Source organism: Oenanthe melanoleuca, chromosome 8, assembly GCF_029582105.1.
Source record: "Oenanthe melanoleuca isolate GR-GAL-2019-014 chromosome 8, OMel1.0, whole genome shotgun sequence".
In the NCBI taxonomy this organism is placed as follows: domain Eukaryota; kingdom Metazoa; phylum Chordata; class Aves; order Passeriformes; family Muscicapidae; genus Oenanthe; species Oenanthe melanoleuca.
In genome coordinates, this window is record NC_079342.1 from 28,767,330 (window position 1) to 28,783,049 (window position 15,720).

General features: G+C 43.1%; 1 protein-coding gene across 8 annotated transcripts in view; it reads left to right on the top strand.

Moving 5' to 3' along the window:
• The window catches only part of COP1 (COP1 E3 ubiquitin ligase), a 131,050-nt gene extending 117,507 nt beyond the window's left edge, over positions 1–13,543 (top strand). For 2 of the 8 annotated variants that reach the window (XM_056497511.1, XM_056497512.1), the window contains exons 18-19: positions 10,506–10,550; positions 11,386–12,404. In XM_056497511.1, the coding sequence (XP_056353486.1) occupies positions 10,506–10,550; positions 11,386–11,544 (204 nt within the window). In that variant the 3' untranslated portion in view covers positions 11,545–12,404. Of the gene's footprint in view, positions 1–10,505; positions 10,551–11,385; positions 12,405–12,439 lie in introns of those variants that run through there. The other 6 variants (XM_056497509.1, XM_056497510.1, XM_056497513.1 and 3 more) reach the window with 3 other exon arrangements.
• The last annotated feature ends 2,177 nt before the right edge of the window (positions 13,544–15,720 follow it).

The following is a 15,720-nucleotide window of genomic DNA, read 5'->3' on the forward strand; positions in this document are numbered from 1 at the left end:
GTCTTCCCCTTGAGAAGAGAAGGAATGGCAGAGACTGTATGAGCTGACTGTGGCCCCAGGTCTTTGTCCCTCTCTGTTGCTGAGAGGGAGGGAAGTGATAGAAAAAATCAGGAGTAAAGCTGAGCCTGGGAAGAAGGAAGGGATGGGGGAAGGTGTTTTTAAGATTTTCTTTTATTTCTCATGATCCTACTCTGATGTGATTAGTAATAAATCAGATTTTCTCCAAGTTGAGCCTGTTTTGCCTGTGATGGTAATTGGAGAGTGATCTCTCCCTGTCCTCATCTCCAGTCTAAGCATATTGTCTGCTATGTCCAGCTGAGGGAGGGGAGTGACAGACTGGCTTCCAGCCAGGTCACCCCACCATACTAGGTGTTGCCCAAACAGACAGCTTGGCTGCCCCAGATTGGTGACAACCAATCATATTAAATGAACAGTAGCAGAGTATGTATCTGTTACCAGTTTTAAGTAAATGGATTTCATGATTTTCTGCTGAAGTGGTTCTCTTTTGCTGACCCAGCCAGCCTGGCTCAGCTGGTTCCCTTCATCATTCCTGACATCACCTGTGATTAACCCATCTTCCTGTATTGATTGCCACCATCTCTGGTTGTGATGCATGAATTGTTCTTCCACCTTTGCGTTGAGGGGGATGGTGTCATGTGAGGGGTTTAGGAAGGTTTTTTCCCCCAGCCTGTCCCACTAGCAGTGGCCAGTATGTATTCCCACCAGTTACACAGCTGCACAACCTCTGTCCCCAGAGGTTAGCTTGGGTCATTCAGGAATTTCTGCTTGAATGGCAGCCTGGTATGAAATTCCCCAAGATCTAGTTGACCTGATGAAACACTTGGGAGCTACCAGACACTCATGTACATCTAGGACCTCCGACCACCAGGTAAGTGTCAGTTCCTAGGGGTGTAGGTGTGTGTGTAGGTGTGAAGGGAAGGTCCTAATGTGTCCTTCAGAACCCTTAACTGGGGATGATGTTGGACCCAGTGTGTTCACCCTCACATGGCTGTCACAATTTAGGGCTGGTTTTCAGCACGCTTGATTGCAGTGGTTTGTGACTCAAGCTTTTTTGAGAGAGGAATGCTACTGGAATGGATTTCCCATCAGCAAATAAGTAAATACTGCAGTTCCAACAGGAATTGAAGAGAATTAAACTTTAGTGGTCTTCATGCCTGCCTTTTTTGTTCAACAGCTCATTGGGAACACCTAGACTAACCTTGGGCGAATCCACCAAGTGTGTTGTCTCAGTTTCCCTGCGTGAAGGATAATACTTCACTACCTCACCAGGGCATTTATTACACTTAATTACTGTTGTAATGTGTCTTTGGTTCCTCTGATAAAACATGTGGTGCGAATGCAAAGTTGTTTTTACTGATTGGATTGTTAATTAAATGTGCACATATAAATGATTTATTTGCATTAGAGAACTAAGACTTAATAATTTAAAATATTAACATCAAGGTGGTTGGATCAGTTTTAAGCCTGTTATCGTTCTGTTATTAAATGGCACTGGGAAAGGAAGGAAAGCAGGAGCTGGATGAGCTAATGACTTATTTTGTGGTATTTCTATGTGGGGACCAATTTAATAACAGGATCTGAATTCTGGTGCCTGGCCCAAGCAAGCTGCTGGTAGCATCAACCATGTGCTGAGCTTTATAAAGCACAGGAGACATGTCATATAGCAGTGATCCTTCTTTGCCCAGTGGGATTTGTCAGCCTTCAGAGGACCAAGCTCCAGCTCAGAACAGCAGCTGATGTGCAGTATTAGTTCTTGTATATCAGGAAACAGAACGAAAACAAGGATATCTGGAGCATGTGTGAATCTGTGAGCTGCTGACGTGGATCACCTTCTCTAGGTGGATGTTCCTGGCCCAGTGCCAGCTTGTTCCCACGAAATAACATGAGGTTGCAGTCCCTGACCATAAGGCTTCTGCCTGCTTATATGCTTTTGTCCTCTGGGGTTTATCTAGGCAGATGTTTCGTAGATGTGGGAATGAGCTGTAGCTGACAGCCCAGGCAGGACTCAGGGGAATAGATGTATCATCCTAGTGCAAAAATGAGTTGAGGAACCAAGGGAAGGCTGCCTCTAGAAGCAGATACAGTTGGTTGATTGGATACTGGTACCAGAAAGGAAGGCTTACTGTCATCTCTTTCTGGCCCCAAGGAACATGTGCACATTGCTGCTGGTGCTAGTATGTTGGAGGAAAGGAAAGGGAAAGGAAAAGGAAAGAGGAGGGGAGGGAAAAGAAGGAAGGGGAAGGAAAGGAAACTGTGCTGTAAGCAGGGTTTTCAAGGGTGAATTCACTTGAGGAGGAAGACGAGATGTACCTAGTACTGTGGAAGATCGGCAGTTGAAACCAAGAACAGAGTCCTGAAAGTAAGGTTTTTTATGAGAAATGCTATGCCAGGGACAATGATCTGACAAATACAAAAGCCCTGAAGACAGTCTTGGAAAAATCGAAATGTTTTTGCACAAGTAAGAGAATTGCTGATTTGAGTGTGAAGACGATTTGAAAGAGGGATCTAAGGAGTGTTGGGTACAGTTGAGATGGAAGAGAAATCACTGGCATGAAAAAAGAAGGAAGAAGAATAGAGAAGATAAGGGGAATTGGAGAAGCACATTGTGAGTGTGAAAGAGGCATGACAGAACCATTTGAACATGAAGCAGGGCTCTAGCAGATTGAAGTTTGCCTTTCACAGTAAGGGCAAGGGAAGTGTGCTGTAAATTAAAGAGGACCAAGGAGCTGGGATAGAATCACAGAATATAACAAGCTGGAAGGGACCCACAAGAATCATGAAGTACAACTCCTGGCCCTGCACAGAACATTACAACAATCCCACCACATGCCTCAGAGTGTTGTCCAAACACATATTGAGCTCTGTCAGGCTTAATGCTGTGACCACTTACCTGGAAAGCCTGTGCCAGTGCCCAGCCATCTTCTGGAGGGAGAACCTTTCTGTCATTAGTTTCCCTGCTTCCATTCTTTCCTAGCTCAGCAGCTGGGAGCTGTGGTCCTTGCTGTGCTTTGGTACTGGGCGGTGTAGCTCTGGTGTTTGTAGGGTGGATTGTTTGTCTTATCTAATTCAGGGTAGCTTGAACAGAAAAGGCTTTTCACATTCTACTGATTCGTTTTTACAGTTCTGATCCCTTATGGTTTGCCACTGGTCTGCACAAAACTAAAATCTGAAAGTACCAGATTTAGATGAAATTTCTGAATACTCTCATGTAGATCAGTGGCTGTTTCTCCAGATTGTATACTTTGTTCCAGAGGCAAGTTTGGAAGGGAGACATATGCAATAGCAATATTAATGATAACACCCTGGGGCTTGGTTTTGCCCCACGCTGCACTGATGGGCAGAGCAGCCTGACCTTGGCTAGGGAGAGATTAAATACATCACCTCCAGCATGATGTGATGACTGACTGCAACAAACCATAGAATGGAAAGGGGGGAGAAATGTACCAGCAGTAGGAATGCAGGTCTTAAACTCTGCAGTTGTCAAGCAGTGTATGGCATTGTGTTGCCAAATGAATATTTGGGAGTTTTAAGTCTTAAAAGAATTGATGCTAAAAGCTGTCTTCACTGAACTAATGCCTTGCCATTTCCTGTAGTTTTGCAATATTAATGTTAATGTGTTGCATGTTTATGTATATGTTTTTTGAATGCTTATTGTGAGCTGTATTTATATACTGCTGCCACTTCCTTCAAGGTCTTGAGCATATTGTTTATGGGAGCATCTGAAATCCCGGGATTTATGACTATAGGAACAAGTAATTTTAGAGGCCCTGTTACAGATAAATGGGCAGTGGAACTCAGTATTCCCACACAGAGAGGAGGGGAAGACTTGTGCTTTGGGGGTGCAAGGTTAACACCAGAATAATTTGGTTTTAATGTATGTCTCCCTACCTTGCCTCCTGGGGGAGTGTGCAGCAGCTGTTAGAGCTGTGTATCTTGCTTTGCAGTACATGCAGAATAGTAAGTATCTAATGAGATTTTCTCATCTTGGATTCTAAATAAATTAGATGCTCATCAATACCAGCTTTGTTCTAGAATGACTAAATTGCAGAGGCAGTTGCCAATATATCAGCAGTATCTGGGGTAGGCTTTGCTGGCTGGCTCTCCTGCCTTTTCAGAGCTTTCTTTGCCTTCTCCACATCAGTCTCATTGGCCTCCATTTCCATCTTGAATTCAGAAGATGGTATAGAAACAAGCAAATTGATGGCTATGTACATCACTGGATATGTGTGTACTTCTATTTTCTTCTAGCCCTGTCTTCAGTTGTCTTTTTGATACTGGTTTGTTTTGGGGGTTTTTTTGAGAGCTACATGCAGAAGTGAAAAGGGCACATTAAGGAAAAGGGGTTTCTCACTTGGCTGACGGATAGCTTACTGCTTATTTGAGTGTGTCACTGGAGCAAACCTTGGATTGCTCTCTTCAGGGCACCCATGAGCTGTGAATACAAACCTGGATATGTATGATGACAAACAAGCTTCCAGTTATACAGCATCTTATGTTGGGTTTGATCTGAATAGAAGGAGAAAAATGTGTTGTAAAATCCAAACATGAGAAGACTATTTCAGGGAGTAGGAAAAAGGGCTGTAGTCATGTGTATTGAGTTGCAGCTAGAAATACTAGATGTGGAAGTGTCAGAAAACTTGATAAAGGCAGCCCAGGTACAGAGGTTAAAGTCTGAAATGGCTAAAAAACAAGGGAAGGGAGTCAAGGAGATGCTGAATTTCTACCTGGGCACATTTCCTAGTGAGATGCACTTCATCTTGTGTGGAAGCTGCAAACTCTGTATGATGTAGGATGTATTTTGTTTGGAAACTTTTTTCTAAAATGCTTTTCAGTGTGCCCATGAATTCTGACATAAGAAGAAACTGTATATATGTTTATATGATTGTAGGCAAGTCTTTCTACAGAAAGTGAGTGAAAGGAATGCCCTAATCTTTAAATCTGAGGCTTAACACTTTAGGAAATATCGTTGTTATGCTGAGTGGGTATGGTTGTGTAGCATTTTTTAACTTAAAAAATGTAAAAGATTGTGTATTTGCAGCTGGCTCTAGAAAGAAGCACAGACAAGACCTTTTTCAGATGTATTGAGTTTTCGCTTTTTTTCTGGGGCCCAGATAAGCCTAAGAGGCTTTATCTCTGTGTTTACAGAGGTATTACCTTCAGAATTAGATAAAAATACAGTTTCTAAGGATTGAAAGACACAGTTTAGGCATGTATGTTCTGTTCCAGGTTTTGTATCTGAAGAGTTAGGTGTTGCTGGTCCTGAAATATTTTGGTACATCTTTAGTACGTTAGATCTTGTTCTGTAAAGAAGCACTTGGTGTAAAGTAATTAGTTTCTGCTTGAGCCTGATGTTTGCAGTATAGATAATAAATATTCCTTTAAATTTGTTCAGAAGGAATTAATGTTAGGTGAGCATGATGGCATAGAAAGTAAATTCTGGTTTACAGAGAGAGGGTTGTGCATCACTTCAGCCAACCCACTGTGCCCCTTTCATTGATAACTGTTGTATCACAAGAATAGAAAAATATCCCCAAATTTGGCACGCAGCACATTGTCTTGCTGGGAAGGGATCTAATCTAGCAGTTCAGCTTTTCAAAACCTCTGGATTTTTGTACTGGTGGTTCATTGTGTTTTCTGGGGTAGAATTTGTAGTTTTCTTCCAAAAACAAAAAGCTGGCATGTCATACGACAAGAAAATAACTAGGGTTCAGGGGAGTTAGAGTGAAAAGCCATTAGAATCTGCTAATCACGAGATGAAGAGCAGTCAAGCAGTGGTGGTCTATTGGGGAACCACTTTTGTACATTTAGATGTGTAGAAAGACTTTGTGTGTGATATTGATAGAAAGTTTTGGTGAAATATGTTTTGCAGATAGTCTGCAGCTCAGTCCTAAAAGCCAGCACCAGTAATCGTTGCCACCTTCACTAAGGAAGGAGTAAATTTACTTAAATAATGGACTTTCTGCACGAACAGTACTAAATTTGGTTCAATTATATATTTTTATTCTACCTGTAAATAGTAGAAGACAATGGCTGCTTGAGTGCAAGCTTTCTCACCCAGGTGATTTTCCCACTCTATCAACAGCTTTGCTTAATTAGGCTCCAGCTCCTTGGAATAAATGTTGAAAAAACAGCCATTTGTTAGCCAGAACATCTGCTGGGGAGGGAAGGTGAGAAGTTGTTAATTTAAAATAAGATCTTTAAAAACCCTAGCTGTGAATCCATAGAACAAACCTAACTGAAAAACCAGGAAACTCATGCTTGCCTGAGTGATGGCTGTGCTGGAAGTTTGAGGTGAATCTCCTTTATTTGTGCAGAAAAGGGTGGGATAACACAGTACCGCAAACATTATGGCCTGTAATTGTTTATAATATGGTGAAAGACCCAGAAATTATTTCCAGTCCTTTGTGTGAAAATGTGCACATATAACTTGGAAACGTATCCATCCTAAGAAACAATCTCTTCAGCTTTTTCCTTCAGTGTGAGCTTCTGATTTCCATTTCAAGGATTGATATGTGTGGGATAGCAAGAGAGGAATGGTCTCAGAAAGGATTGTATTTAAGGGAAAAAAAGTTGTTAGTGATTTGTGTGCATCTTACCCTTTTTGAGCCCTTTTGGAACAGGTTTGATGTCAGCAGAGGAAGACTAAAAAACTCAGTTATGAGCCCACTAGTGAGAGGGATGTGTAGCTCCTACAGCTGCAGTGAGGCATCTTTATTGGTGAGGAGGGATAGCCAGAGAGGAGCCCTGCAGGTACTGGAAGGATGGAGGGTGTGTCCAGAGCTTTTCCTCACTCCCTGGCATTGAGTCCACTGGGGTATCAGTGGCTGTCCCTTCTGAGATGTATGCATGGTTTTAACAGTTGTCCATCTGGGATCACATACCCTCTCCTCCCAGCAGTGTTTTCTTACACAAAGATGTGAAGGAATGGAAGAGCTCCAACCTTAGCTGTCATTGACTCCCTGTGCACTAGAGCAGCTCTGACAGCTTTTCAGTCGTTCAGCTGAATTTCTTCAAACCTCGCAAAACATCCAGAGCATTTCTGATTGTCTTACTGTTGGCTACTCTTGCATGAATAGCAGCAGTCAGCCAGACTTTAATTGTCCTCTTTTCCTTTCCTGTACAAATTGCTTCCCCAGGGCCATCCAAAATAGGGCTCATCTTGGAGGGAAGAAAATCAGTGTGCTTCAAAACCCAGCTGTCACCAGGTGAATTATTCCTTTGAATGATGAATGTAGCAGGTGTCTCAATACTCAGGAAAGTCCTAAACTTGATTTTGTTTTTCTTTGCCAAGAATGTTCTGCAAAAATTTTTTTTTTTTTTTTTTTTTTTTTTTTTTTTGTGCAATCAGTGGAAGTCCATTCAAATCCCATAGGTGAATGCTCTAAAGTTACTGTGGGTCCAGCAGTCATACTCAGACTGCAGAAACAGATATTTGTCAGGTTCAGGACAGAGGTGCTTCTATTGGGTCTGTCTTTGCTCTCAAGACCAATTTACAGCTTCATTTTACATAATGGTTACCTCCTTGTGAATATATATCCAGCAGGTGCAAAAAACAGATTTATGGTGGAGTCAAGTCTGTCCCATGTCAAGGAATTGCTCTTCAGATTTCCATAATATCATCTCTGCAGTCCAAAAAAAGAGCAGGGCAGATGCAGAAAGTTTTTCATAGGTCTTAGCACAGAACTTCAGCCTTGGAGCATGTTAGAGCAGTTCTGAAACTGGACCCTATATTAATTTTAACATGAGTCCTGACACACACCTACATTTGCCAGTTAGATTTTTTAATTCATATGTAATACTAAAAGACAAGAAGATGCATTATTTTGATGTCCCCAGAGCTTTTTTCTATTGCTTTAAGAGGACCAAGATTCTAAAGGTTGAGATTAGCAGCCACACAGAACAAAAAGCTGCTGTTTCCAGGCAGTAAACCCTAATCTCTCAGTCTTTGCTATGTTTGTTCATTTTTCTTCTTCAGTCTTGATTTAGCAAAGGCATCTTGTTCCTTCTGCCTCTCCTACTAAGAGGGGCTACAGGTACAAACCACTCATAGGAGAAGATTCATGTGTAGAAGAGTCATTTTAATAACTGCTTTCCTCAGAGCAGGATTACTCAGTTGGGCTGGATCTTCGTCATTCCCACTGCCTCTGCTTTGGGAGTTGCTGGCTCCTGCAGGCAGCAGAAATGGAAGGGATGAGTAAGGCCAGTCTTTAAACCTTCTTGCCCTGCACAGAAACACCAATTGGTTATGGTAAAGTAGAACATGCATCCACAATGGTTGCCTCAGTGATACAGGTAGTTACAGTAGTGTGTTTAAGGAAATAGGTGTTCTAGTTCAGTGGTGATGGTGGTTTTCCTTTGAGGTCCTGGTGATTCCATTCATATATATCCTGGCAAAAAGATTTGTTTAATGTGCACACAGCTGTCACAAGTCATGAACCTACAAATCTAAACAACTTCATAACTTCTTTAGGTGTTTAACACATTAGTATATTGACTGTTTTACAGGCTACACAAAAGGAAGTGAATTGTTTCTTTGGAGGATTAAAAACAAGTTGCTTAGCTGTGTTTCTGGAGAAGCAATGCTAGAGTGGCTTAACAAGCAAGTCACTGTTTGTTTGGTGACAGATTTGGTGCTAATTTTGCTGCTGTCTGCTCCTGTTTGCATCTCATGGTTGTGGATGAAAGCAGCAGAGCAGTGATTAGCTCAGACCCTGCTGAAAAAAACCCCAACACCCAGGGGCTTCTGAAGAACAAGGGAGTGAGAGTAAATTAGCCTCTGGCATTTTTATTTTATTTAGCAGGTAAAACTGTTCATTGAAACAGAGTTCATTTACAGTGGCACCCCAGCAGACTGCAGCAGCAGGATGAATTACCAGTCACTCACATTGCAAACAAGAATCATTCAAACCCTGCATCATCTGTACTCAGGAGTTCGGGTCTCCTGCACTCGATAGTAGATCGCTGCTGGTCCTTCTCCCTTGCATCCAGAATCCTATCGGGCATCCTGCTCCCTCTTTCCATACCCAGATAATATTTATATCTGCTTTCCCCTGCCAGTGGGTTTTGATTTTAATGCTGTTAACCAGAAGCTGAGCAGTTCACTGGATTAGATTCTTAGCCACCAAATTAAAAGAAATTGCAGTATATTCTTCCTTTGAGGATATACTTTCTTTTCAGGAGCTTAGACTTGGAAGATCATTAGTGAGATAATATCAGGAGTTTTAACTAATCCTATAATGATTGTACCAGAGTGAACAAATCTGTGTCTGTTAGCCCCGTGGTCCACCACAAGTCTACTCTTACCTGACAAATGGATTTTCACACTGAAGGGAATTTTTCTCTCTTTGTCCCAAATCCAAAGACTGTGCAAAGTCCTGAACTTCATGGTGAGACAGCACACAGCCAGCTTGGGGCTGTGTTGAGCTGCCTTCCCACTCCCTTTGGAACAGGGCATGTTCTAGTCACTGAGTTTATTAAAAATGCATATGTTAAGTGATGGGATAATTACAGGAAGTTTGTCTAGGGATGGATAGCAGCAGTAAGAGAAATTTAAAAATGTGTCTCAGAAAATATATCAGCTGTCTTGAGAGAAAACAGTTTCCTACGGGCAGTTCAGCAGTGTACACTACATCTACTGGCATGAGGATGGCTGCAGGACACCTGTCTGGGAGTAGGGCTTCTCCCTCAGCATCTCTGGGGCTCTTTCCAGCACCCCAGCGCTTATGTGTTTCAGGCTTGTGGATTTCCCTCTAGATTTTGGATAGGATTTTGGCTGGGGAGGGTGCATCTGTGCTTGCTGATGAACATGAGGAATGCGGTCTGGAGAAAAGATGCTCTCTCTCCAGCTTTTGCCTGGGGGTTTCCTGACTGATGCAGCAGACCATTAATTTGCAGTCAACCAGGATATCTCCAAATGCACTTCCATCAATTGGCAGAAGGTAAAGAGATGCTGCCTCTGTGCTTAAGGCAGGGCTGGAGCTCTCTCTGTTTATCTTCCCTTTCAAACTGGGTGCATCTGCTATTGCTCTCTAATCTCTTCTCTTTGTTTTACTCATCTGAAGCCTCTTGGCCTTGGAGCTAGAGGGGTTTTGTAACGGTGATTAGTTTGTTTAGTTAGGGTGCTGGAGATCTTTGTCCATATGCTGCCAAAAGATGAAATAACTATTATTTTTGTTAGTCCACTTCACAGGGAGGCTGTGAGAATGAATTAATGTTTGTAAATTGCTTTGGAGATTTAAAGCTCTGTACAAGCGCTAAGGATTATTGCTTTCTAATTCTTCAAGGTAGTATAGCTTATAAAGACTTCTAGCCTTGAAAGCATCTCGGATATAGGAGGAGTTAAATCCCTTTAAAACTAGACATACTTCTAATGTTTAAGATAGAAATAACTTCTTCTCTCCTGCTTCATCCAAAAGAAAAAAAAAAAGAGGGGGAAAAAAAGCAGTGGCAGGTTCTGATAGTGCCTCTCTGTTTTTTTTTTCCAGGAGTCCAACGTGCTTATTGCTGCTAACAGTCAGGGTACAATTAAGGTAAGTTATTTTACACATCTCACCTCTAAATACTTGAATCTGTTGATAGTAAAGAGCAAGGTCAGAGACACTGAACAGCCAGGAGAAACCATTAGAGGAGGTCATCTTGGCCATGGAGGTTTGCAATTTAAATTATGTATTTGCCTCTGGCACACAGTGGAGTGGGCAGGCAGTGCCCCAGCAGTGAAACCAGTTGCAGTGAGGTGTAGAAGAGTTGCTGGTGGCCTTTCAGCACTCACTGCTGGTTCTTGGGGTCTTGTCTGCACAGAGGGCCTGGCACAAGCACCTCTCCAGGCTGTTGCTGGCTCCCATGGCAGCAGAGGCTAAGTGTTAACTCACCAGCATTAACCTGAGCCCGTCCTTTGGCTGTGGCAGCTGCAGCACGGCTGAAAGCTGAGCTCCTGGTATGCAGCTGGCTGGACAGCACTGGCATGAGCAGGGATGCTCCCTGTCATTGCAGACTGGTGCTCAGACGGGCAGTAACAGACAGCAGCTGCCAGCATGGGTTTTGTGAAAGCATCAGCCTTCCCCATGCATAGTACCAGGTTTTCAGCTCTTTAATTCAGTCTTCCAGAGTATCAATTCAATGTATTTCTATCCATGGAATGTCAGGTGATATGGAAAAGACTGTCCTTTACATGTCTATCAGCCAAGAAAAACCAGCACCCAAGACAGTACCAAACAACCCAAACCCAGAACTTAATCCCGCATTGTACACAGCAGCACTGACCTCCACCATGCTGTTGGGTTTGGTGCTTAATGCCCTAAGCGTGTAGCCCAGACCCCTGGCAGCATTCTGGAGCTGCTGGTAAAGGAGTTTACTTGCTGTCTGCAGAGTTTTACACTGCTTTGTCACTGTCATGAAGCTGAGGTCCTGATTGTCCCTCATATCCCTGTGGCAATAGCAGTTCTCTGGACCTATACTAGAGCTGCTGGTCGGAAACCTGGAAAAATCACCAAAAATGCAAGAATGGTGAGAAACCCAAGTGTTTAACTGCGTACCAGGATTTTTTCCCCCTTTTTTAGGACACTAAAAGGCTGCGTTACTCCTGCTGTTGCAGCATGTGATGCTGTAGCCTCTCATTCATAGCAGTTTTATTTATATATCATGTTTTGGAATTGGTTGGTGGTTATTTTGGTCACCTACTCCTTAGGCAAATGGACAAAATGCACAGATGCTTTTGATATTTTGAAGTGAATCCAGCAGCAAGAGCAGTGATTAGAGAGGAGAGATTTTGCTCATGCACTTAGCTTGTTAATGAAAGAAGGCGCAAAGAAATGTGCAGGCAGCCAGGGCTGTCAGAACTCTGGTATCTCCATTTGCCTTTGATGGCATGCAGGGGGAAGGTAGAATGGTCTGAGAAAGGCCTGGGTGTGCCCAAACCCACACCAGTCTGGAGCCAGATGCCATACTGGGTGTTACCCATGAGCTACAGCTCCAGAGCTTTTCCCAGTAAAGCTGAACCAAGTTAGTGCAGACTACAGCAGCCCCACAGGCACTTTTCTGCTGTCTCTAGTCTGTGCCTTCAGAGGCTGCTGTTCCATCCCAGCCTGGACAAGGGAAATAAGAGCACAGAGAGTTGGGATGACAAAAGCTGTGATCTCTGTTACAAGATTTCCAAGAGCTGTGTGATTGAGATGAGGGGAAATGAGGCATCTGTGGATGATTTTGCTTCATGACTAATTTATCATCACACAAGCAGACATCAAAATTGGGATGCTTGCCAAGTGCTTTTCTCATTTGTGGGATATTATTGCATGCTGGTGAATAAGGGGTAAGGGGTGAAGACGGAAGGGTCAGTCCTGTTTTAGTGATCTATATGCTGACGTAGGAAATAATGAATGTCATAAATTCCTATTCTAAATGTCTCATCTTCCTTACTAATCAGGTACTGGAGCTGGTATGAAGGGTTTTCTCTGAAGGCATGAGGTACTTGGTCCTGCTGATATGCTACAGTATTTGTCTGGGAACCACAGTGGGATAAGAAACCAAAACCACCTTGATGTTCCTCCCCAAAATGATCATGTTTGGGTTTTTTTCCATTTATGGACTTTCTAGGACATTTTGAGACACTGGTAACACCAGTGAACTGTCTACCATCAACATTAACTCCACAGATTTTGCTGGTGGTGGTGGTATGGTTGTCTAATTTTTATTATAGGAAAACGAATTCTTTTAAATAAAAACAAAAAGGAATAATAAAATTTATTGAGCCACAAGCTAAAGCTGGAAGATTGTCTTGTTGCATAAGAGAAGAGATTTACTTGTGAAGGGAGCTTACAGGAGCACACAGGGCTGTCCTCAGTTGAACATCTCCAGTTACTTTCATCTGGACTCTTCTTCATCCCCACTGGAAAAAGAAAGTCGCTAAGCCTTACCTGGACATGCAAGCAAATTCACTTTGAAATCCCATCATTGTACAGTTCTGTTGTTCCTTTGATTTATTATTTTTAGATGCATTATATGTTGAGAAATGTCACCAAGGTTGACACCACTGGAGGCTGAAATCCTCTAGTCATCGAGAAGGACACCCTCCCCTTCCTCCTCTCCTTAGATCCCTTCCTTGCCCCAAAAGAGCAGTTCCAAAGGAGAGGATTAAATTGTCCTCCTGTCCGTGTGGGCCACTTGCCATGGGCAACATGCTGAGATGAGGGGCCCTTCAATTCCTGGGACCTGGACTGACTTTGCCAAGACATCGTGGGATAATGATCTGCCTCCCTCTGACCTGGCTGTGCTTGACTATCTCAGCTAGACAAGGAAGCATCTAGATCCAGTTACCAAAGTCCTGCACCACTCAATCACCTGTGTGGTCTGGTTGTGTCTGCCCCTCTCTGCACTCCATGAAGCCAAGCATTTTGAATGTTGTAATAAGAGAGGGGATGGAGTTGGTTTGTAACGTGTTTCAGAGCCATGATATAAGTAGCCTTATTTTTAATGATCATGCATACACTTAATTGTACATATGGAGGGGGAATAAACCATGAAGCTGAGAGTTTTTGTTGCTTTCTTGGCAGGATAGCAGAGCAAATAAGAAAGTGCAGATGGTCGTCACAAGCAGCAGCCAGGCTAAACTGTCAGGATTGCTGCCAGAACTCGTTAAGCTTGAAAGTGGATTTGGTGGGAGTAGCATCTTTTCCCTGCAATGGATGTGAAAGGTGCAATGCAGATAGTGATACCTGTGGGAAGTGTTTTGATTTGCAAACAGAATCCCTCTCCATTCATTCACTGCAGGATGTGTCTCCCTCACATCATGGGGGCTGGGATTGATTCAGGGACTTTGCACAGGTCTCATGTCCTCCTGGTGTTAAAGGCCTGACTCTGATCTTCCAGGAAGATTGTGTGACCTTCTCACACCCTTTAGGCACAGAGCAGGGAAGAAGAGCAAGGATGCTCTTGAGAGTATTCATAAAGAAGCAGGGATTAATCCTTGTGGCAGAACTGGGGGCAGGTCCTGCCCTGGTTCAGTGCAGGGGGTAATCTGTGCTTCTTCAGAGGTAGAAGGATGTGGGACACACCACTTTCTGGAGAGTCTAGGCCAGTGGGGAGAAAAGTGATACTGAGCTCCAAGGGAGGGGTGGATGCATGGCTCTCAGATGCTGCATGCTGGTTTTCTTTCATGATTTCTGGTGTGTCAGTGGCAGAGAGAGTGAGGAGAGAAGAGGAGAGAAAGCACACCAGCTTGTGTCCTGCTACGTGCAGGGTTTCTGTTGTATGAGTGACCTGAGTCACTGTGGCAGAAGAAAACAAAATTGGTTCCTTCTGCCTGATGGCAGCTGTCTGACACATCCCACTGAGCACTAGCTTGATTTCCATTTTGCCACATTTTAAGAGAATTTGGTGTGGAGTGAGTGTGCTGAGCATCCTTCCCAGCCAGCCCTCTCCAAAGACAGAGCCAATGTGATGATCCATTGCCATTGCTCCTCCTGCTTCCCCTGATTTCAGATGTGGGTTTCCCCTGGCCTCTGGCTTATCAATACCTATGATTTATTTTGCAAACTGCCCTGGCTGCTGTTGTACCCCAGCCCAGTGCCACACAGCTGCTGTTGGCAGGTGACCTCATTCCTTTTCTCCCCTCACTTGAAGATCCTCTGTGGTTTAAACTGAAATTGCTGTGACAAAGCTGAGATCTTTAAAACAGAAGAAAAAAAGCAGCCGTTTTGAATGCTGTAAGGTTACTCCTTGAATTAAACAGAGAAAGCTGTTTAACTTTGGATGCCTTTAATTTTTTCAGTTTTCATTCTGTTTCAATCAAGATAAAATGCAAATTTGGTGTCTGGCCCTAATTAGAAACACAGCAGCTCATAAACACAAGTTGATGGCAATTTTTTGTCTTCGTCTCTTTGTCACAAGAGGTAATGCTCCTTATTTTCATCCCCTTAATTTTCTTTCCTTCAGGTAACTCTTCACAGCTGACAAATTAAGTCGCTTGTAATTACTGTAATTTTGTTTGGGTTTTTTTAAACAGCATATGGCCAGTTTTTTTAAATAAGTCACTGACTCAGCAAATGGTTCCTGTCAGGTTTTCAGCCTTTTTAGAGTTGGGGGGGACTTTGGGAGGGATGTCCACAGGTATTTGGTCCAACCCCCTCTGCAGAGCAGAGCTTAGTCAAAATTGGATGAGATTGCTTCGGGGCCTGAAGATGTTAACAACTCAACCAGGCAAGGATAGAAGATTCCCAAGTCCCTCTGGAAAACCTCTTCCAGCACTTAATCACTCTCCTTGTGGAAGTTAATTTTAGATGGGGGGCACTTGGAGTCTTTATTCTCACTTTCTTCTTTCAACAAAACCAGGTTACAAAGTCTTTGACTGGAAACTGCCCCAGAACAATTTTGCCTCTAGCTCTTGTGTCCTTGGGAGAGGTGTTAGGTGAGTCAGATTTTTTGAGAATGGGAATTTAAAACCTTTCTTGGCAAGCCAGCATCTTCAATTAACTTTAAAGCATTTAACAGAAGAGTAGGAGGAACATGCCTCAGTGCTAAAAAAATTCAGTGCTGGAAGGAATTGAAAATGATGGTCAATGGGAAATCTAAATTAATATCAATATGTCAGGGCTCTCCTGCAGTGAGCATGGCCAGCTGCTAATGCCAGTGTTCGACCCGAGTGCAGAGCTTTGTTTGTCTAGAGTAATTTTGTTTAACTATGGAAGGTCATAATGACATCAGCAGATA